This window comes from Schistocerca americana, chromosome 7, assembly GCF_021461395.2.
Source record: "Schistocerca americana isolate TAMUIC-IGC-003095 chromosome 7, iqSchAmer2.1, whole genome shotgun sequence".
NCBI classification, from domain to species: Eukaryota; Metazoa; Arthropoda; class Insecta; order Orthoptera; family Acrididae; genus Schistocerca; species Schistocerca americana.
This window is the reverse complement of record NC_060125.1, coordinates 441,639,767-441,664,068: the sequence shown is the minus strand read 5'-3', so window position 1 is coordinate 441,664,068 and position 24,302 is coordinate 441,639,767. Positions and strand designations below refer to the sequence as shown.

Below are 24,302 nucleotides of genomic sequence, written 5' to 3'. Positions count from 1 at the left end.
GTGGTAAGGCAACAATATTCACGCCCCATTTTGTTGCCCTTTATAGCAAGCCATCTTGGGCTTACATTTCAGCAAGATAATGCCTGCCTGAACATAATGAGAGTTTCTACTGCTTGTCTTTGTGCTTGCCAAACACTACATGGCTAGCAAGGTTGCCAGATTTCCCCCAACTGAGAATGTTGAGCATTATAGGCGTAGTCCAACCAGCCAGAGATTTTCATGCTCTGATTTGCCAGTTGGACAAAATATCCCTCAGGAGGACATTCTGCACCTCTATCAATCAGTGTCAAGCCAAACAACTGCCTGCATATGTTGACCTGCTTAATTTGTCAAGTTCTCTCTCTTGAAATGACCATCCAATTTTCTGAAATCGTGCTCATGTGTGTGTTTGTACATGTACATCACATCTACCAATTTCCATCCCATTCAGATAATTCCTTCATTGTGAGTCTTTTTGTCTGAAGAGTAACAGAAATCACTATGTCTCCTTCACCAAATTATGTCAGGTCCTATAGCCTATAGGACCTATAGGCTATAGGTATTATAATTATCTAAGATGGCAAAGGACTTTGAAGAATAGTTGAGCAAAAAGGACAGTTTCTTTGAAAAGAGATTGCAAGCTGAATATCAACAACAGTAAAAGAAGGGCAATGTAATGTAGTCAATTAAATCGGGTGACACTGAAGTAATGACACAAAGTAGTAGATAAGTTTCTATTTGGGCAGCAAAGTAACTGATAAAGGACGGAAATATAGAAGATATAAAATGCAGACTGGCAATAGCAAGAAAGGAATTTCTAAAAAAGAGCAGCTTGTTAACATTTAATATAAATTTAAGTATTAATAAGATCTTTCTGAAAGTATAAGTCTAGGGTGTAGCCTTGTACATAAATGAAAAGTCAGCAATAAGCAATTTAGAGGAGGAGGGAATAGTATATTTTGAAATGTTCTACAGAAGAATGCTGAAGATTAGATAGTCAGGTCAAATAACTAATGAAGTTGCACTTAAACAAATTAGGGAAAACAGAACTTTTAGGGCACATCTTGACAGGTGACTTCCTGAGGCATGAAGGAACTGCCAATTTGGTAAAGGCGTGTAGCATGCAGGGTAAAAATTGCAGCAAGGGAGACATAGGCACGAATATGGTAAGCAGGTTCAAATGGGTATAGCTTGCCATTCTGCATCAGCATCTAGTTTACTGTTAAGTTTCCAAAAGTGTACATTTATCTTGTGAAAAGACCTTTAAGATTAATCTTTCTTCCTGCAAACCATTTGCAACTGAAAGCGAAAAAGGTAGAAGTGACTGGCACATGAAGCAGCCTCCGCCAAACATCATGAAATGGCTTGCAGAATGTAGATATAGATGTAGATGCAGTAATTAGTTAGACGAAGAGGCTTGCGTAAGGTAGACTATGTGGCTCATCAAACCAGTCTTCAGGCAACAATAAGCAAGAACAGAACTTAATGGGTTCTTCTTGCAAAAATGATATAGTCTTTTGACCTACCCCTAACATTACTTGCTGCAAGCCATAGCTCACAAATGGGCTAACTGTTTGTGTATAAATGTCAGAACAAATTAGAACTAATACTTGTGGCACTTATCTCAGTACCATGCTGCTAAGTGATAATGCATTGCCAAAAATTACAAAGGTAGTACAATATCCCATATTATCACAACAATACCATGCCTCACTATTGGAAATGAATATTTCATGGCATATCAAAACAATAAATTTTCTTTGTTTTTGTTGTTGCATTACTTTAAACAGAGTTTACGATTTTTCAGAAGACATATACTCTTCTCTCATCTTCTGGCCATAAAATGGAAGGTGAGCATATGCTTCTTGGTATGCCATGGGCATGCTGCAAATTCTTCATAGCAAGCACCACAAGCATAAATTTATTTAATAAATGAGGGTTTTTTCCACTTAGGCTGTATTTGTTTACACTACTACTTCACTCCAAAACTAGTTTCAGCTTTTTAAGCCATTATTGAGAGTTAAGCTAGAAAACAGTGCCACACACATGAAAATAATAGTGTAATAATTTCAAATGTCCAATTGTACTACGCATTTCACAATGAAGAAGCAGCAGCAGCAGCAGCAGCAGCAGCATCATCAATTTAAGTTGAGTATTTCTTCATATGTAACAAATATTTTATAACTAATTATTGAAAATCTTTCTGACTGGAGATAACTTACACAGTCCTCCTGAATTCCCAACAAAACTGACCACAAATAATGACAATTCAAATCTGTTAAAAATAGGACAAGATGCTGAATTGGGAGAATACTACACCATGGCTAACAACTGTAATTACCAGCTGTGAGACACGTACACAGTATCTTGCCAATTACTAGAAAAGGTGTTTATCGCATGTAATTTTTGGTTTATTCACAGCAATGCTTCATTTCATATCACTTTTAGAAAGTGATAGTTGAGCACAGTCAACTGTGCATCGTTAGAAAACAATTGGATTTGTATTAGTGTGTATAAAATGGAAACCAACTCAACAGAACACTCTGAAGCACACCATTAATAGAACACCCTTGTTATTTCATTACAGACCATTTATCTTCATTTGTTTGATAAATCCTATGATAATGGAAAATACTATATGAAATAAAACGACAAATGACAATAAGTCGAGCAATGTGGTAAGAACTATGGTTACAGAAAGTCACAAAGGTTTACCTTTCTGCAACAATTTTCTTCTTCTCCTCAGTCTGCAATTTATTTGTAAGTGACAAATAAAATGCTGGGCTGTTCTCTGCACTTCCATCTGTTAAGAAATTTCTCAGACTGTCTGGTGTATCCAGTTTCTGCTGAAGGAGTTTATTTTTCTTCTTCACACTCTTTATAACTGTATGAGGAAGAAAGTATTTATTAGAATGGTTCTTTGTCACTAGTAAAACAGAAACTACTCAATTGAAATAACTACTTGGAGATATGTTTGAAGAACAGATTTTGCACAGTGTATATTAATAACAACTTGCTAGACCTAGAATACTAACTTCATCAATTATGTGTTTATCTAGTTCGCAGGATTGAAGATTAACATTATGCCATCCAGCGACACCACAGTGGTGTCATGTGCATAGTATCGATCAGTGGCCGGTGACGGCACTTTAGTATCTTTTGCGTTCTGTTGGTCTTTTGTTTCGGTAACAATAAGTTACACATGTCAACAAGTGCGTGCCCTTTCATCATGTCAGACGAAAGAGACGATATGATTATTTACGATGAATGTGTGGACGTCTGAATATAAAAAAAATGAAAGTGAAGCAGAATGATCAGAAGATAGTGAAATACATCCAAGAAGAATTCGGCGAATGCTAAGGTTGCCAACTGATTCGGATGAATCAAAAGGAGACGACAATGCACAGTGGTCAGACTTTGATTTACTGAGGACCAACAATAAATTTGAAGGATCTCCCGGTCCAAACATATTTCCCAAAGATACACAGAGTGCCGAGGATATTGTAGAATTGTATATTGAGAACAATGTATTTGAATGTATTAGCAATGAAACCAACAAGTACTATAGTCAAAATTGCAATAGAAGGAAACTAGATTTTAAAAATGCCAAATTTGTTGACGTTACAGGACCCGAACTTAAAAAATGGTTTGGGCTTGCTATTCTTATGGGAATTGTAAAAAAAGCAATGATCGATGATTATTGGTCAATGAATCTGTTGATAGAGACACCGATATTTCGCAAAATGATGTCCTCCAACGGATTCAGACAAATATTATCATTTTTACATTTTTCCGACAACAACAATAATTCAGATAATGCCGACCGGCTTTTCAAAGTGCAATTCGTAATTTATTATTTTTCCAAAAAGTTTAAAGAAACCTTTAATCCAAGTAAAAACATCTCGGTTGATGAAGGAATGATACTGTGGCATGGACCGTTAAATTTTAAAGTTTACAATCCTTAGAAAATTACGAAATATGACATACTCATTCGGATGCTGTGTGATTTGAGTACAGGATACATTTCCTCATTCAAGATATATAGCGGTGCTGGACAGTCTTTAGCAAAAACAGTGATGGAACTATTGACACCTTCTTATGGAAAGTGACATGACCTCTACATGGATAATTATTAGAACAATGTAGAACTTGCAGAGAAGTTACTTGAAAAGAAAATTCAAGTTTGTGGAATGATACAGCAAAATATAGGATTTCCAGAAAAATTAAAGCACCCAAAAGTCAATGCTCTACAAGACATAATGCCACTTTGACTGACACTCAAAGAAAATGTAGAAAAACCAATTACACAAAAAAAACTGAAAGTGTATTAGACTACAACAAATACATGAAAGGAATGGATCAGGCAGACCAATATTTGAGTTATTACCCTATATACAGAAAAACTATAAAATAGTCAAAAAAGGTTTGCATGTACCTCTTTAATTGCGTATTATTTAATGTGTTCCGTACATGGTAATATTTCAATACAGATAAGAGTCTCAGGTTTCACAATTTTTTATTGAAAGTGTCCGATTTGTGGATAAAAGACCATGTACCTGCCTCTGAGCAAAACTTGGGGGTTGCCACCACACTGCGTACGTCTCATCATGATCTGGTTGACAGACTGTCCGGTTATATGAAGAGACACCAGCTAATACTTATTTCCGAAACGAATGAACGAAAACAAAGGAACTGCCATGTATTTTCCAAAAACAAAAAAAGGAGAACAATAAACTTAATGTGCAAGTCTTGTGGAGTTGCGTTACATCTTAGAGATTGTTTTGCTGCATATCATACGAAAGATAAGTAGCAAGTACCAAAGACAATGGAAATAAACAAATATATGAAACAAACAAATTTTTTATTTATTTACGTATGTATATCTTCGAAATTTTATGAAAGTAGGAGAACAGGGTTTTGAACTTATGAAAACTAATGACGATATTAGTAAAACTTAACAATTTATAATCTCCCAATAATTTCAAGAACAGCTGGCGACAAGCCAAGTAATCCGAACTAGTGCAGCCGGCGCCAAGCGAATACATTTGTACGATACAAGCGGATAGTGAAGTGTTAATCATCAACACACTGCTACTAATATGGTACACTCAATGATCTTTTTTGAAAAATATCTACACCTAAATACATAGAACGCAAGCCATTATATGGTATATGGTGGAGCATACCTTGTACCACTACTAGTAATTCCATTCTTTGTTTCACTCACATAAGGAGTGAGAGGAGGGAAAGATTGTCTAAATGCCTCCATACGAGACTTAATTTCTCTTATCTTGTCTTGTCTTCACTGTCCTTGTGCGAAATGTATGTTGACAGCAGTAGAATAATTGTAGAGTTTGCTGCAAATGCCTATTCTCTAGCATGCCTCTGAATTGCTTTGACACCTTCCCTGAATCCAGCCTGCTGGGAATCCCAAACACACCAGCAGTACCAAAAAATGGGTTGTACAAGTGTTCTCTATGCAGTCTCCATTATAAATGAGCTACACTTTCCTAAAATTCTCCCAATAAACTGAGGTCTACCAATTCACCTTCCCTATTCCCACTTATGAGCTTGTTCCATTTCATTTTGCTTACAGCCTCACACCTACATATCCAACAAACTTTACTGTACCAAACAGCACATCACTAACACTGTATTCCAACATTTCATGATTGTTTTTCCTACTCATCTGCTTTAACACACATTTTTCTATATTTACAGTAAACTGCCATTCATCACACCAAATAGGTATTCTGTCCACACCATCTTGTATCCTTCTACAATCACTCAACAATGATACTACAAGCATCATGAAGGCCTTGTTGGCCGAAAGCTTACTTTCTGACAGTCTTCTTGTTGTGCCTACATGCGACTGCTACTCAGCATCTCCCTTTATGGTGAGTAGCAACTATCTTTTTCACAACATTCTCACACACTATCCTGGATTTTCCATTGTTTAAATTGAGATATGGTGTTCCAAAGCGGCATTATGCCCTCTTCCAATACTGAAAATGTATCTATGATTAGTTGTTTGTGCAAGAAGAGTTATTTACCTGTTCATTAATAGCACTGATGGGCTTCAACTATGTTACGGACACTTTCAATGAGGTGTCAATGTCTGTGGAGGAGTGGTAGTCCATTCTTTCTCAAGACTTGAAACCAGAGAGGGTAGGGTCTGGAGGAAAGCCAATGTTCTAATTCATCTCAAAGGTGTTCCACTGGGCTTTGGTTGGGACTTTGAGCAGCCCAGTCTATTTTAGGACTGTTCTTGTCCACAGAACACTGCCTCATCTCCAAGGCATTTCCCTGAGGAGCTGCTCTATCGTTGTACCCCTTTCTATTCAACTCCCTACAAACAGTCATGGTGCTAGCTGGACTGCTGTTAACATTTTGGAACTCACAAATGATTCCTTCTTCGGATTTCATGCTCTTTCTTACAGCCATCCGCCACAATGCTTGACAGTCCCTGTCCACAGTACACGACATCTGCATGGTCTTTATTTAGATGTAGCTATTCCTCCACGTTTCCACTCCACATCAACACTCATCACCAACAGCTGACTTGGGCAGCTTTAATAGGACTGAAATATCCCTGACGGATTTGTTACTCAGGTGACATCCAGTGACTGGTTTACATTCAAAGTCACTGTGCTTTCATGATCCACCCATTCTGCTGTTACTGCTCTATTTACAACACTATACTCCCCACCTTGTTTTATACTGATGGGTAAGCCTCTCATGACATTTAGTACTCAATTCCACAATACATAACAGTTGTATACTATTGATATGATTGTGTACCTTCTGGCATTCAACTGTCAGCGTCTATCTCAATGCAGCATAATAATGAAAACATTCACACACAATTTTAACCATTTGAGAGCAGAACAATCGACAAGAAGGGCTCAGTCACATAATGACAATTTTAAATTGTAATGGATACTATAAACTACCACATTTTACGGACTGTAAGACACTTTTTTCTTTGAAAAATTGCCTCCAAAATTCAGGTGCATCTTATACTTAAAAGTAATATAAAAATGTCCAAGGTTTGATTTAAAATTCCTATCAGCCTTAAAAATGGTCATATTCCATGCTGTGGGAAACTTACCTATATCCGGCAATACTGGATTCAACTGGTGGCAGCAGCAGTGCACCAATGTGACAAACATAAGTTGCAGGGATTCACTAGCTTGCTAACACTGTTCAACTCCTGCCCTACCATCACAAACCCATAACACTGTCCAGCCTATGATGCATCATTGCAATCAACAACTTGAACTGAAAGTGGTCTGTGTTATCAGTAACACTACAATATTGTTATTAGTAGTAAGTTTCATAATGGAAAAAATAACATGTATTCAAATGAAGCAGGCTATAAATTGAAAGTAATAGCATACACAGAAGACAATGGAAACAGAGCAGCTGGGCAGCATTTCAGCCCTCCACCAACAGAAAAAAAAACAATTCATGATTTGCAGGTTAGTAAAGAGCTGAAAAAAAAAATTAGGAAGACTACATGTGCAAATAGAGGACTGAATGCAAAAGGACGTATTGAAATGTATTAAAGGACACTCTCAAAATAACACTGGAATTAATACAAAAATGACTCAAATACACACTCATAAGGTAGCGCTAGAGTGGAACTTAACAGACTTTACGGGTAGTGTTGGTTGGTGCAACAGATTTATGAAGCATCATGCATCTAGCATGTGAACCAACAACCAAAATATCTCACAAAATGCCACAAGGGGATGAAGAGAAAATATTATCTTATTATTCGACATCGAAAGAAAACCAGTGTGGAACTAAGCCAAATAGCGAATATTCATGCAACTCCTCTGACATTTGATGTGCCGAGTAACAGAACTGTTGCCATGAAAGGTGCTAAAACTAACTATAAAAAACAAAGATGCTGTGACTTACCAAACGAGAGAGTGCTGGTAGATAGACACAATAAAAAAAACACACAAACACGCACACAAATTTCAAGCTTTTGCAACCCAAGGTTGCTTCAGCAGGAAAATGGGAAGGAGAGGGAAAGACGAAAGGATGTGGGTTTTATAGGGGAGGGTGAGGAGTCATTCCAATCCCGGGAGTGGGAAGACTTACCTTAGGGGGAAAAAAAAGGACAGGTATACGCGCCCCCCCCCCCCCCCCCCCCCCACACACACACACTCATCCGCACATATACAGACACAGGCAGACATGCGCAATTTTATGCGAGAACAGAATTTTATTGGGTTCTTGACAAGATCTTTTTCTGAAGTATGACAGTGGTGATAGTTGTACACTTCATACTGCGATCTTTTTGCAAACACATGAATCTATTATCTTTTAACTATCATCATCTGCAAGTTCTCTTTTGAACCGAGACTACAACCTACAACAATCTTTGCTTCCTCGGCATTTCTCGAATTTTGTTATTCAACTAGTGTGGGTCTTTCTCATCCTTAACCCACTTGGTGCTCAATGCATACTTCTCCAGAGCATGAATTACAATGCATTTAAACTTTGCCCATAATTCCTCTAAGTCCATCATACTGGAACTAAATGATGTCCATGCATTGTGTATGTGAGATGCTAACAACTGTTTATCTGCTCTTTGTAGCAAAAATACTCTCCTGGCCTTCTTGGTGGATTTATTAATGGTAATAATCATTGTCAGTATGATGACACAATCACTAATCCTTGTCTCTAATCTGACAGACACGGTCATAAAGGTCAGGCCTTAGTTACAAGGTCTACAGTATTTCAATTCCGTGTGGGCTGTCTAACTGCTCAAGACAATTGTCCTCACTAAAGTTGGGTCCCTCTCATCCTAACCATCCACAACCAATCCCCCTCTCCTCCTAAAGAAAGAGACTAATAGTTCTGAAGGCTAGGATTGTGCTTTATACTTAAACATACGTCTACTGGTAATACTAAGTTAAGTAGTGATCATCATGTCGGTCTTAATTTTACAGGTTTAACTTATTGTGCAAAGCTGAAGAGATTAGCACAGAATAGACTAGCAGGGTGAGCTGCATCAAAAGTGTCCTCATATTTAAGCAGCAGCAGCAGCAGCAGCAACAGCAGCAACAACAACAACAACAACAACAGAAGAAGAAGAAGAAGAAGAAGAAGGAGGAAATATCAGTTTGCCACAAATCTAAGAATTAAATTTACACAGACACTGGCTGAGCTAAAACTGACTGCCAAGGATAATGGAATAGGATGAGTAAGATTCCCCACTAGTATACACTTTCAATTTAGCATCCCACTTGATGATCTTTCAGTAGAAAAAGCTTTTATACAGGTGTCAATACTAAAGACTACCACTTGGTAGCAGCAGGTCGTGCTTTTAGCTACTGTAGTTAGTACTGGCACAATCTTCCAACAGTCATCGTCATCAGCTGAAGACAGCATGCTGGGGGTCCATTAAAATAATGTGAAGCTTAGGTGAACCATTCATATCCGAAATAGTTTCGCATACTGAAACTATGCATTGATGTCATCTGTTTTCAGCACAAAAAAATTTGCACTGGACCAGGAGTCTAAACTTGATTTCCCACTTACCATGAGCAGTCATCTTAATAACTTAGGCTATCTGAGCATGCCTCCACGACCAATCCAAAATTTCATATCGCATGTAGTCACAACCCTTATGCTCACTCAATTCACGATTCCTGCACAGGGAGATAAATAATATATCATCATTTTATTCCATCAATTTTTTTTTTTTTTTTTTTTGATAGGGTTTAAGGGCGCTCAACTGCTGAGGTCATTAGCGCCCAGTCACTGGTGTTAGAGCACATGGAATCTGCTAAAACTCAAGGGGATGGGGTACATCAGAAGGACCTGACTAAGATGCGGATAAAATAAGTAAAAAGGTTAAATGTCTTTGGACAAGCCAGTTAAAGTTATAAAACGCAGAATACAAGCAGCTGCTCGAGCGTCATCAGCTAAAACATCCGGCAAAGTAGATGGCAGGGACAGGATAACACGAAATTGACTAAAACGGGGACACGACAATAAAACATGGCGCACTGTTAATTCCTGACCACAAGGGCACTGCGGGGCTGGGTCACCGGAGAGCAGGTAGCGGTGGCTAAACCGGCAATGCCCAATCCGCAACCTGGTCAGAAGGACCTCCTCGCGCCGGGATGATCGGGAGGATGTTATCCAAGCAGTTGGGAGCGGTTTAACTGCCCGGAGCTTGTTTCCTTGGAGGGATGACCAAGCATCCCACCACAATGACACAAGCCTCTTACATACATCCCCACGAACGTCAGATGACGGGACACAATGGGCGGCTGGCCGAGGCAGGAGGACTGCAGCCTTGGCTGCAGCATCCGCAGCCTCATTCCCAGGCACTCCTATATGTCCGGGAACCCACAGAAAGCTGACAGAACCACCATTATCAGCGAAAGAATGGAGGGACTGCTGTATCCGTTGAATCAAGGGATGGACCGGATAGGGAGCTCCAAGGCTCTGAAGAGCACTGAGTGAGTCAGAGCATAGTACATACGATGAATGGCGGTGGCGGCGGGCATAATGAACGGCCTGATGGAGAGCAAAAAGCTCGGCCGTAAAGCTGGAACATTGGTCGAGGAGCCGGTATTTAAAGGTGGCGGCCCCGACAACAAAGGCACAGCCGACACCGTCGTCAGTTTTGGAGCCATCGGTGTAAATAAAGGTGTGACCGGCAAGTCGAGCACGAAGTTCGACAAACCGTGAGCAATACACTGCAGCCGGAGTACCCTCCTTCGGGAGTGAACTGAGGTCGAGATAAATAGGGACCGGAGCCTGGAGCCAAGGTGGTGTCGGGCTCTCACCCTCTCTGAAGGTGGTAGGGAGGGCAAAATCCAATTGTTGAAGCAGGCGACGGAAGCGGACTCCGGGGGGCAGCAGGGCAGACACATACAACCCGTACTGACGGTCGAGAGAATCGGCGAAGAAGGACTCGTAAGAGGGGTGGTCGGGCATAGACAACAGCCGGCAGGCATACCGACACAGCAGTACGTCGCGCCGGTATGTCGATGGTAACTCGGCAGCTTCAGCATAAAGACTCTCGACAGAACTAGTATAGAAGGCTCCGGTCGCAAGACGTATCCCCCGATGGTGGATGGAGTTGAGCCGGCATAAGAGGGATGGCCGAGCGGACGAGTAGACGAAGCTCCCATAATCCAGCTTCGATCGGACTATGGACCGATACAAGCGAAGCAGGACAGTGCGATCCGTTCCCCAAGATGAACCGCTAAGAACTCTGAGGATATTAAGGGAACGTGTACAACGGGCTGCCAAATAAGAGACATGTGGAGACCAACACAGTTTCCTGTCCAACGTGAGCCCTAGAAACTTAGTTGTGTCCACGAATGGGAGAACAACGGGACCGAGATGTAAGGATGGCGGAAGGAACGCTTTATATCGCCAAAAGTTGATACAAACCGTCTTCTCTTCAGAGAACCGGAACCCATTTGCCACGCTCCATGAGTAGAGGCTGTCTAGACAACGCTGAAGGCAGCGCTCCAGGAGGCATGTTCTCTGGGCACTGCAGTAGATCGCGAAGTCATCGACGAAGAGAGAGCCCGAGACATTAGGTGGAATGCAATCCATAATTGGATTGATCGCGATGGCAAAAAGGGCTACACTCAAGACGGAGCCTTGAGGCACTCCGTTCTCCTGGAGGAAGACGTCGGACAATACGGAACCCACACGTACCCTAAACTTTCGATCTGTTAAAAAGGAATCAATAAAAAGGGGCAGGCGACCGCGTAGGCCCCACCTGTGCATAGTGCGGAGGATACCTCCTCTCCAACAGGTATCATAAGCCTTCTCCAAGTCGAAGAACACGGCTACCGTTTGGCGCCTTCGCAAAAAGTTGTTCATGATGAATGTCGACAAGGTCACAAGGTGGTCAACAGCGGAGCGGCGGCGACGAAAGCCGCATTGGACATTAGTAAGTAGTCGTCGAGATTCAAGAATCCAGACTAACCGAGCATTAACCATGCGCTCCATCACCTTACAGACACAGCTTGTAAGAGAAATGGGGCGGTAACTAGAAGGAAGGTGTCTATCCTTCCCGGGTTTGGGTATAGGAACAACAACGGCATCACGCCAACGCATGCGGACGTGACCTTCGGTCCAGACGTGGTTGTAGGTACGAAGAAGGAAGCTTTTGCCCGCCGGAGAAAGGTGTGCCAGCATCTGAACGTGAATGGCATCTGGCCCCGGAGCAGAGGACCGGGACAGTGCAAGAGCACGTTCGAGTTCCCGCATAGTAAAGGGGGCATTATAAGTTTCCAGATTCAGCGAGTGGAAGGAAGGTCGCCGAGCCTCGTCTGCCTCTTTCCTGGGAAGGAAGGCAGGATGGTAATGGGCGGAGCTTGAAACCTCCGCGAAAAAGCGGCCAAAGGCGTTGGAGACAGCCACAGGATCAACAAGGACCTCATTACCTGAGGTCAGGCCAGGTACTGAGGAGTGGGCCTTAATGCCCAACAGCCGGCGCAGGCTACCCCATACGACAGAAGAGGGAGTAAAACTGTTAAAGGAGCTGGTGAAAGAGGCCCAACAAGCTTTTTTGCTGTCTTTGATGACTCTACGGCATTGCGCTCAGAGTCGTTTGTACTCAATACAATTCGCCAACGTAGGATGGCGGCGGAAGGTGCGTAAAGCACGTCGTCGAGCACGGATAGCGTCCCTACAAGCCTTGTTCCACCAGGGGACGGAAACGCGACGTGAAGAAGAAGTAGTACGAGGAATGGAACGTTCGGCAGCATTGATTATAACAGCCGTGAGGTATTCGACCTGACTGTCACAACTGGGAAAATCGTGGTCCGGAAAGGTCGCCAGGGAGGAGTAAAGTCCCCAGTCAGCTTTCAGTATGTTCCAGCTCGAAAGACGTGGGGATGGGGTGTGGTGCAGGAGACGAACGACACAGGGGAAGTGGTCGCTTGAATAGGTGTCCGAAAGGACATACCACTCGAACCGACGGGCAAGAGTGGTAGAACAGATCGAGAGGTCCAAGTGGGAGTAGGTATGAGTAGAGTCCGAGAGGAAAGTTGGGGCGCCGGAATTGAGGCAGACAAGATTGAGATGGTTGAAGACATCCGCCAAGAGTGAGCCTCTTGGACAGGATGCAGGAGAGCCCCAAAGGGGATGATGGGCATTGAAGTCGCCAAACAATAAGAACGGCGGGGGAAGCTGAACGATCAGGTGCATCATGTCAGCCCGACTAACAGCAGATGACGGTGGAGTGTAGATGGTACAAACTGAAAAAGTAAAAGCAGAAAGAGTAATGCGGACAGCTATTGCTTGGAGTGGGGTGGTCAATGGGATGGGATGGTAATAAACATCGTCCCGAACGAGCAACATGACCCCACCATGAGCTGGGATACTGTCCACAGGGGTGAGGTCATACCGCCCCGAGGTATAGTGGGTAAAGGCAATACGGTCAGTCGGGCGCAACTTGGTTTCCTGGAGACCAAGGACGAGCGGACAGTGCAGGCGGAGGAGCAGTTGTAATTCCTCCCGATTAGATCGAATACCTCTTATGTTCCAATGAAACAACGCCATCGCTAGTCAAAAGGTTGGGGGAACGAGACGAGGGAAGAGCCGGTCACCTCGACGGCAGCGGAGGGCCAGGTTGCGAGGGAACAACGCTACAACCGACGGGAGGCGGATCCGGTTCCATCGACTCATCGCCAGCCACGGCCGCTGTCCCTGGTTGTGTAGGAGGGGCCGCATCATTTGCAGACGAAAAGCCGGCGGAGCGCCTGGCAGCAGAGCGTCCCGGCGAAACTGAGGACGGCCGGGAGCAGCGACTCACGGATGGAGCGTCAGATGAAACGCGCCGGGGTGGAGAGGGGGATAGAGACTTCTTCTTGGAGGCCTTCTTTGAAGGCCGAGGAGGCACAGGGATGGTGGGCTGGACCCGAAGAAGGTCCTCACGCGCGGGGTCCGTTTTGGAACGCCGGACCTCGGAAGCTGGGGTCCGGAACGTTGCCCCGATGGACGCCTGAGAAGAGGATCGCTTCTCAGGTGGCGTGGGGGGGAGGAGGAGGAGGAGGAGGAGGAAGGGTGGCCCCTGGGGCAGAGGGGATGGGGGCCACGGGGGAGGAGGATTTGGAAGGGAGGGATTTGGGAGGCAGAGGCAGAGCCCCCTGATGGGCGGAGGAGGCGGAGGGGGGACAGGAGAGGGGTGAGGATACCGCGGAAGGTGTGGACACAACTGAGGCGAACGAAGTGGTCAATGACACGGGATGGAGGCGGTCGTACTTCTTCTGGGCCTCAGAATAAGAGAGCCGATCCAAAGTTTTGATTTCTTGTATCTTCTTCTCCTTCTGATAGGCGGGGCAGTCTGAGGATCTAGGCGAGTGGACGCCAGGACAATTAACGCACCGAGGTGGTGGGGTGCATGTATGTTCTTCACGAAGAGGACGTCCACAATCGCCACAAAGGGGCTCAGCCTCACACCGTGATGACATGTGCCCAAAGCGCAAACACCTAAAACAGCGCATAGGAGGCGGGACGTAAGGTCGCACGTCACACCGGTAGCACATCACCTTTACCTTCTCCGGGAGAACGTCCCCCTCGAAGGCAAGGATAAAGGCCCCGGTGTCAATGCGACGGTCTTTGGGGCCGCGCTGGACTCGCCGGACGAAATGCACGCCTCGGCGCTCCAGGTTGGCCCTGAGCTCCTCATCAGATTGTAGCAGGAGGTCACGATGAAATATAACCCCCTGCGTCCTATTTAGTGCCAGATGTGGGACAATGGATACTGGGATGTCCCCTAGGCGGTCGCACGCCTGGAGCGCCGCCGACTGTGTGGTGGAGGTGGTCTTGAGAAGAACAGACCCTGATCGCATCTTGCTGAGAGCCTCGATTTCCCCGAAGACGTCCTCAATGTGCTGAACAAAGAACATGGGCTTGGAGGTGGCGAACATCCCCCCATCGGTTCGGGAACAGACCAAATAGCGGGGGAAGTACTTCGCCCCAAGCCGGCGGGCCTGTCCCTCCTCCCATGGAGTGGCCAAGGGGGAAAGGGCAGGAGAACCAGAACTAGAAACGGTACTTTTTCTTTTGAAAGACTCGGCCGCAGAGCGACCTGATACATGTTGACGTTTCATCTGCGAAACGTCCGCCCCGATACCACCCACTCCGACCAGGGGCTCTCCCCACGGGCGCCACCCAGCCGCAGCAAGGGCCACCTGGCAGGATGACCATTGCCGGGAGTCCTGATGCCCCAAGGAGACGGACATCTACTCCTTGGCCGACGTGGGGAGGGTGCAGCTCAGGTATCGGCAGTACGATCCCTGTGTTGTCAGGGGGCTACAACCTAGAGGGTACATGACGACCCCACCACAACGGGCTGGCTACCGTGCTGGATTTCTGGTGCCATGGAAAGTCCATCATGATCGCTGGTGCAGATGGAGACGCACTATGGGCGTAACTTGGACAACCCATCACGCGTTGAGGCCCAATTTGAGGAATAGCGGGTATGGTTACAATGCCAGTGCAATGCTGAGTGCCAAGGTCTTAGTGCACTTAGGACCAGTGGTACACCATGTAAGGTTTCCTTCCCCAAAAGGCTCGTACTTCTGTGGAATTTGGAAAAATGGAGGTCAAACCCTAATGGGGACCATCTCATTAAGGCCAAAACGTGTGAGACTCCTTTTAGTCGCCTCTTACGACAGGCAGGAATACCGCGGGCCTATTCTAACCCCCGAACCCGCAGGGGGATTATTCCATCAAGGCATGAATACACCTCTGATTGTTTCAATGCCTGTGTTTATACAGTGTCTGTATCTTTCCAGTACATTGTCCTGATCTGCATGCATATTTGCCTGCTTGTTTGGGAATCACAAACTGTGCAAGAATAAGGGTTGTGACTACATAATAAATGGGAAGTTTGGATCAGTTCTGGAGGCATGCTTGATAGTCAAAGTGGTTAAGGCAACCACTCACAATAAGCGGAAAACCTGGGTCCGAGTTCTGGTCCAGCACAAATTCTCATGTGTCACAAACAGCTGATGTTAATGCAGTCACAGTATGTAGAATCACTTCATATGCCTACCGCAGCTGTAAGTTTCAGTGAAAATGTCTGTTCCTTCAGGCATGCATGCATGCACGCATGCATGAATGACATTGTGTGGGGATATACACACAATGTATAACAGACATTGTAACCAGCAACCATTCACATCATCATGCAAGGATCTCACTGATTTGTTGCTAGAACTGGAAATGCTGCCAGTATTCCTTTGCAAAACTGATTTAATTTTATTTATGTATGTATGTGGACATGAACTTACACTCAACGAAAGTATTCACCACCTAAGAATTTGTACCTGTTCACTAACTGCAAGTTTTATATTACCATTTGATATATCTTACGCACTTCCTATAAGTACTCAAGAATGCATTTATCCATTACTCACATTCCTCAAAGTTGTCTTCACTTTCACTAGAAGATTGATTGTGTGTTGGAGACCTCCAGCTGCAAGAAAAAAATTTAAGAACATACACTACTATGAAACATTACCAATAATTAACAAGAAATATGTCAATTTAATATTAAGTTCTGCTGATAGATTCTGGGACTGTCGCAGTGTGAGCAACATTTTTCATGAAGTTTGCTGTCTATGCAGATGTATATACCACATGCATTTGATTGTGAGCCGAGTAAGTGGTTTCACTGTTTATGAAAATGAATGTAAATTATTACATCATACATTATTCAAATGTGTAAAACATATGACAGCAGACGCAGCCACATCAGTGAGGTTTACCAAGGTTTATCAAAACAAGGTAGTGACTAAATCAATGGTCCATAATTATGCACAAATAACCATTTCAGAATGTGAGAATGTTCACAGACTGCAGTGACTACTGTTTACACACGTAGTCTATGCATAAATTTGTTAGCACTGATTTTTACAATGATTTAATTTACACTCACTGCCATCTGAAAGGTTTGATATCTACTTCCCAACTGGAGAGACCTAGAATAATTTTATCAAGGACAGTTGAATTAATAAATCAATAAAATTAAGCTGTATCATCACTGCACTGAATTAATCTTTAATGTGTGTATTTGAAGCTAAAAATCTGACTGGGGTTTTATTAAACCTGCAGGTCAGTTCTCAACCATGGAATGATTTATGGTGCCAGTGAAATCATCTAAAGTTACCTGTCAATTTCCTATAACATCTTGATGCAGTTATCACATCAAGACAATGCTGTTGTACTTTAGTGATAACCCACAGAGTTTCCAATAAAAAAAATTCTCCTGATTCAGATGCATTCTCTCATTTTTAGTATTGCAGCTCACTGACAGTTATTTAAACACAAATAACTTTATGAGTGTTCAAAGAATAAGGCACACAATGGCAGGTAGTGTCCACATACCTTGTAGCAGAGTTTTATTGTGCAGCAGATAATTTACTTAGTGTGGCTGAGTGAAAAAGACAGCTTCCTCAGTAAATGCAAAAAGCCACAAAATCAGGACAACTTAGGCCAACCAAGTCAAATCACACTAGGAGCTACTTGCTGATGCAGTGAGTCCTGTAACTGAGGTGGCAAGGTGGATACCTCATGTTGTCGCCAGAGAGGCAGTAACATTACTTACACACTGAAGAGCCAAAGGAACTGGTACACCTGCCTAACATCGTGTAGGGCCCGTGTGAGCACGCGTAAGTGCCGCAACACGACATGACGTGGACTCTACTAATGTCTGAAACAGTGCTGGAGGGAAATGACACCATGAATCCTGCAGGGCTGTTCATAAATCTCTAAGAATACTAGGGGATGGAGATCTCTTGGAACAGCATGTCACATGGCATCCCAGATATGCTCAATAATGTTCATGTCTGGGGATTCTGGTGACTAGCAGAAGTGTTTAAACTTGCTGCTCTTTAGCAATTCTGGACATGCGAGGTGTCACATTGTCTTGCTGTAATTGCTCAAGTCCGTCGGAATGCATAACGGACATGAATGGCTGCAAGTGATCAGACAGGATGCTTACATACGTGACACCTGTGAGAATCATATTTAGGCATATCAGGGGTCCCATATCATTCCACCTGCACATGTCCCTCAGCATTACAGAGGCTCCACCAGCTTGAACAGTTGCCAACATGCAGGGTCCACGGATTCATGAGGTTGTCTCCATACCAGTACATGTCCATCTGCTCGATACAATTTGAAATGAGAATCGTCCAACCAGGCAACATGTTTCCAGTCATCAATAGTCCAAATGTTGGTGTTGATGGGCCAAGGGGAGTTGTAAAGTTTTGTGTCATGCAGTGGAAGGGTTGCACTTCTGTCACGTTCATCAATTCTCTTCAGTTGTCCTTGGTCCTGTTCTTGCAGAATATTTTTCTGGGTGCAGCGATGTCCAAGATTTGATATATTACTGGATTCCTGATATTCGTGGTACACTCGGGAAAGGGTCATACAGGAAAATCCCTACTTCACCACTACCTCAGACGCTGTGTCCCATTGCTCATGCACTGACTATAAAATCATGTTCAAACTCGCTTAAATCTTGATAACCTGCTATTGTCACACCAGTAACCAATTTAACAACTGCACCAGACACTTTAATACATCAACAAGTAAAAAACATGAATGATATTAAATAAGATAGCAAATGAGGAAACAAAGTAGATGGAAACAGCTTCAATGCAGCCTTCCCCAACCTGGATGGTGAAATAATGACATCCAATGTCCAACCAATTCATTCCACCAGCCACCATAAAAGCCGACCACCCCGGTCACTAGCTTTTTTAAATTTATAGCTACAAAATCACATATACATCATTCTGTAAAATTATCTGAAAACACTATTAGTACTATGGTAATAAAGTACTCATTTTTAAGAACTTTTACTGGAACTTACATAATATACAGCTTCCTAAGCATATAATGTAAGTATTTATTGAGAAACAAAGTATTCATCTCTCAGAAACATGTGTGGAGGAAAATATGTGATGTTCATCATCTGTGTTTCTTGTATAGAGTTGTTCTGTAAACAACAGCTGTCTGGGAGTAAAACACTCTTTGCCTGGAAAAGAGCTCTATTTAATTCAGAGGAAAACTTTTAGGTAAAGAGTTCAAACTCTATTACGAGGGCTATCCACAAAGTACATTACGTTTTCGTTTGTGTCCGTTAGGGGCGGGGCTAGCGCGGCCATCTTGGTGTCATGGCATTCCACTGCTCAGTTGGCATCCTGCCGTGCTAGTGAGAGGTTCGTGCTGTACTCCGTTGAGTTACTGTGACAGTTTGAAATGTCAGCGTTAATCGAAAATGCCGCGAAGTGTGAAATGCGTGCTGTAATAAGGTTTCTGACTGCAAAAAACTGTACACCGATAGAAATCTATCGGGAGCTTTGTGAAGTGTATGGGGACAACATAATCACTGAAGGTGGAGTGCGTCAATGGGTCATAAAATTTAAAAATGGCTGAACTAACGTTCACGACGAAGAGCGAAGTGGAAGACCCAGCATAGTGACTGCCGAACTTGTCAAAAAAGTCGATGCCACGGTCCGTGAAAACCGTAATTTCACAATAACGGAACTCTCTATGAGTTTTCCACAAATTTCACGAAGTTTGTTGCACGAAATCATTACCAAAAAGCTTGGTTACCACAAGTTTTGTGCAAGATGGATACCAAAAATCTTGACAGAGATTCACAAAAATCAGCGAATGGCTGCAGCGTTAACGTTTTTGGATGCTTACGAGAAAGATGGCGACTCATTACTCGATCGCATCGTTACTGGTGACGAAACATGGGTTGAGCATGTGAATTGCGAGACAAAATTGCAGTCAATGCAGTGGGGGCACACAAATTCTCCCCAAAAACCTAAGAAATGCATGCAGACAATGTCGGCAAGGAAGGTGATGGCGACTGTCTTTTGGGACAGAAAAGGTGTTATTTTTGTGGATTTCCTGGAAAGAGACACTACAATAAACTCTCAAAGGTATTGCCAAACTCTGCACAACCTCAGAAGAGCAATACAAAACAAACGCAGGGGAAAGTTGGGCTCAAAGATCTTGCTGATTCACGACAACGCCCGGGCCCACACAGCAAATGCCACTCGTGAAGTTCTCGAATCTTAAGTGGGAGTTGTTTCTTCATCCGCCGTACAGTCCCGACCTGGCACCGAGCGACTTCCACTTATTCCCAGCAATGAAGAAGTGGTTGGCTATGCAGCGTTTTGATGACGACGCACAGCTTCAAGAAGAGGTAACCACGTGGTTGAAGGCGCAGGCGGCCGAATTTTACGACGAAGGAATTTCCAAGTTCATCCATCGCTACGATAAATGCCTTAATTTAAATGGCAACTATGTAGAAAAGTAGTATTTAAGAGTGGCTTTCATCTATATAATAATTAAAAAAATTTCCAATACTTTATTTATTTTTATTCCAAAATGTAATGTACTTTGTGGATAGCCCTTGTAGTATTGTAAACTCCTCCAGTCATACCCAAACTTAAAAGATGCACACACAAACACACTGAATAACTTGAAACCAAAAAATAGCACAGTACAATCAGTGGTAAACAAATTAAATTATTACTTTCTCACAACACCAGCAAACAGGATATATACTAGTATAATACTATTATATTAAATTTATTCTGATAGACAGTTTACAACAGGGATAGAAAATTTCCAAAATGCAACCATTAATGAAGCTTCAAGGAAAATCATAACCAGCTCCTATCAGAGCACAAAAAAGCAAATGTAGTTCTGTTTAAAAAGCTGACTAGAAAGTGAGATCCTAGCTGCCTCATTCCACCTTGCTCAGCACATTAAAAAATGGTCTCAAAAGTTTTGGAATGCGAACATATCTGTGCCCTTTCTAACATGCAGCTCACCTCTCACTCCCTGAAGCTCCCGTTCCCCTAACTAACTCTATCTCACTCATCAGTCCATTGCTGTAATTTGCTCATACCCATCCACTCCCATTTGCACATTCTCTCTCCCTCACTCATTCATTCCAAATTGTTGTCATTCTTTCCTTGTGTGTCCGACTCACTGTCTTCTGTATCTCAGCCACAATCTCCTCCATTCTGTCCTCCTCCTCCTCACCACCACCACCACCACCGCCGCCACCACCATTACTGTCTCATTCATTCCTTCCCAGTGCTGCTCTCTCTTCTCACTGTCAATGTCTCTCTAACTCATTGTCATTAACTGTCTCATTATCACTGGATCTCTCCCACTTCCACTTTCTCCTTTTCTTTATTCCTCTCCAAGCTGGCACAGTCTCCTCCATTCCTTTCCTAGCACTGTTCAGTCACTGTTAACTACGACCCACTGCCATTTTCTTCTTCACTCTTTCTATATCACAACTACTGTCTGCTGTTTTCCAGTATTTATTACTTTTCTGTCTCTTTGCCACTTTCAGTCACCGTCAGCATAAAAAAAATGCTAATATCACGTTAACAAAATCTTCCATCCGTTCTTGGTATAACAACATTATGATAAATGAAAAGCACCAGTTTGATTTTGTTCTACAATATTACTTTTATTGTGTTAACCAGTTTTCAGCTTACAAGACCATCTTCAGACATTTAAATGTTTGAATATGGCCTTGTAAGCCGAAAACCACATAACAAGAAATGGTTCAAATGGCTCTGAGCACTATGGGACTTAACATCTGAGGTCATCAGTCCCCTAGAACTTAGAACTACTTAAACCTAACTAATCTAAGGACAGCACACACATCCATGCCCAAGGCAGGATTCGAACCTGCGACTGTAGCGGTCGTTCGGTTCCAGACTGAAGCGCCTAGAACCGCACCGCCACACCGGCCGGCAAACCACATAACACAATAAAAGTAATATTGTAGAACAAAAGCAAACTGGTGCTTTCAATTTATTCAAATGCTAATACGTTCACATGCCAAAATTTTTGAAGGGGCTGAGGAGGGTGTAATGAGGCAGTTGGTACCCCACTTTGCTGTCAGCATTTAAACAGGAGCATACTCACTTTTTTGGGCTCTGAGAGGAGCACTTTTTCTCTGGTTCTCTTCTTTTCCATGCCACAGCAGGACACACCATTCATGTGACAAGAACATTATGGGTGAGTAAAATTTTGATAGTTTAGTTATGTGAAACTGAAATAATGCAAAACCAATTTTACGTCTCAGACAGCATTTTACTTGCACAAAACTTTTGCATGTGCTTCTGTACTACAAGATGGGGTTTCCAGAACCCTTCTGATGGTAATAGACACTTTCCACTATCTTTCTCCATGCTGCATCACTTTATAAACTACATTTTCACCTCACACCATATTTTACTTTGTTATTTTATGCATCCAGGTAGGGTAACTTTGACCCTATGTATACTGGAAAAGGATAAAGATATCAAGAAAATTTTCAAGACTGTTTAAGATCGGGATCTTAGGAATGTACCAAAAATTTCAGCTGTTTGCTGTCTTGGAATCTACAGTTCTATTTTGGTATGGTGGGGGGTGGGAGATAAGGAAAGGGACAGCCCACTGTAGGCTACATAGTATGCAGTTAGACCCAAACAGTTAGCTCGATTTGCCTAAGCGTGAGGAAGTATGCAATATTCATATTTTGATCCTGTACTGTAGTATAGTGACACTAAGACAATCCTTCTGTAGGATATACAAATGGCCCCTAGCCCAACGGATATCCAAAACACGTGGCCCTACCTTTTTATCACCAATATAACTGGAATTATGAGGCCCAGAAGAATCTCGTTTTTATGTGCAGCATTTTGGAACAGGCAGCACATATTATCGCACGGATAGTGATAACTAAAAATATTAATGTTTTCAGCAGAATGTTAAAATCTTGGGCTGCCTGGACAATACCACTAATGGTATGTTTGCAATTATCTAACAATTTCAGGCATATTTCCTGGCAGGCTTAAATATGAAGCTATCTTTCATTTTTCTGTGATATGTTGGGGTCTGTATGTGCCAAAATAAGTGAAGAATCAGTCTAGTCAGTCAAGGCATGCCTACGACACTTTCTTGGATTGACACGCCACTGTCCACTGTGATACTTGGTAAGAAAACCATAGTGCAGGCTTCATTACTACACTGTGTACCACAGAAAGGTCTTCACCTTCCATAACTGCTGCTCTCCCCAAGGCAGTTTATGAACTGTCACTTTGACCTTGCTGGAAATTTACTGTAGGAAATTATGCAAAACTCAGCAACTTTGTAGTCTGTAAATTTTTTCTTGTAAACTAATCATTTCGAGTGAAGAGCTGAATATGCAAGCTAGAAAATTATATAATGATGCAAATGATTAGCCAGTGGCATCAGGCCAACCAGCTGTGCATTACCAAGGCGGGAGGGACTAATTTTTAATCTGAATGTAATTAAAAAAGAAAATAAATCTGAAATTACATGAAATGATTACAACCAAAAACTCTCTTCGCAAGGGCATGCGAATTATCTGTGCAGCAAATAAGCTTGTGCACTTTTTACTGCATAAACTAAAAAAGTATGGATAAACAACTGTTACTCTGCTCATACTTGGCTTTCTTCCACGTCGAACTGCAGTATGGAATATTGCTATGGAGTAATTCTCCATGGGCTAATGTATTTTCACATGGCAGAAAAAAGCAATCAGTTGTCTATTAGGATTAGCACCCAGAGAGCCCTGCAAAAACTTTAATAAACATCTTAGCTCAATGAATGTACCTATTCTGTACATATATAACTGTTTAATATATGCTACAGAAAACATGGGAACATTCAACGATAAGCTGTGCTGAAGGACTGCTACAGTTCATAATACCTAAAAGCACTTAAGCATTTTTCATTAAGTTACCATACTAAGCCTGTTCATTATTACTAAATAAATGTAAAAGGGTATTACAAATGTGGGTAAAATACAATGAATTCTATTCAATTGAAGCATTCTTAGAAACTAATCATTTACTTTCTGTGATCTTGTACATAAATGATAATATATAAAACTTTACTCCCCTCCCAAGAACCATGGACCTTGCCGTTGGTGGTGAGGCTTGCGTGCCTCAGCGATACAGATAGCCGTACCATAGGTGCAACCACAACGGATGGGTATCTGTTGAGTGGCCAGACAAACGGGTGGTTCCTGAAGAGAGGCAGCAGCCTTTTCAGTAGCTGCAGGGGCAACAGTCTGGATGATTGACTGATCTGGCCTTGTAACACTAACCAAAACGGCCTTGCTGTGCTGGTACTGCGAACGGCTGGAAGCAAGGGGAAACTACAGCCGTAATTTTTCCCGAGGGCATGCAGCTTTACTGTATCGTTAAATGATGATGGCGTCCTCTTGGGTGAAATATTCCGGAAGTAAAATAGTCCCC

General features: G+C 42.8%; 1 protein-coding gene across 1 annotated transcript in view; it reads right to left on the bottom strand.

The window, feature by feature from the left end:
* Nucleotides 1-24,302, bottom strand: part of LOC124622424 — a 74,510-nt gene that overhangs the window by 30,710 nt on the left and 19,498 nt on the right. Inside the window, exons 4-5 of the mRNA XM_047148117.1 lie at nucleotides 16,401-16,459; nucleotides 2,695-2,863 (exon numbers count right to left, since the gene is read on the bottom strand). Of these exons, the coding sequence (XP_047004073.1) occupies nucleotides 2,695-2,863; nucleotides 16,401-16,459 (228 nt within the window). The remainder of the gene's footprint in view (nucleotides 1-2,694; nucleotides 2,864-16,400; nucleotides 16,460-24,302) is intronic.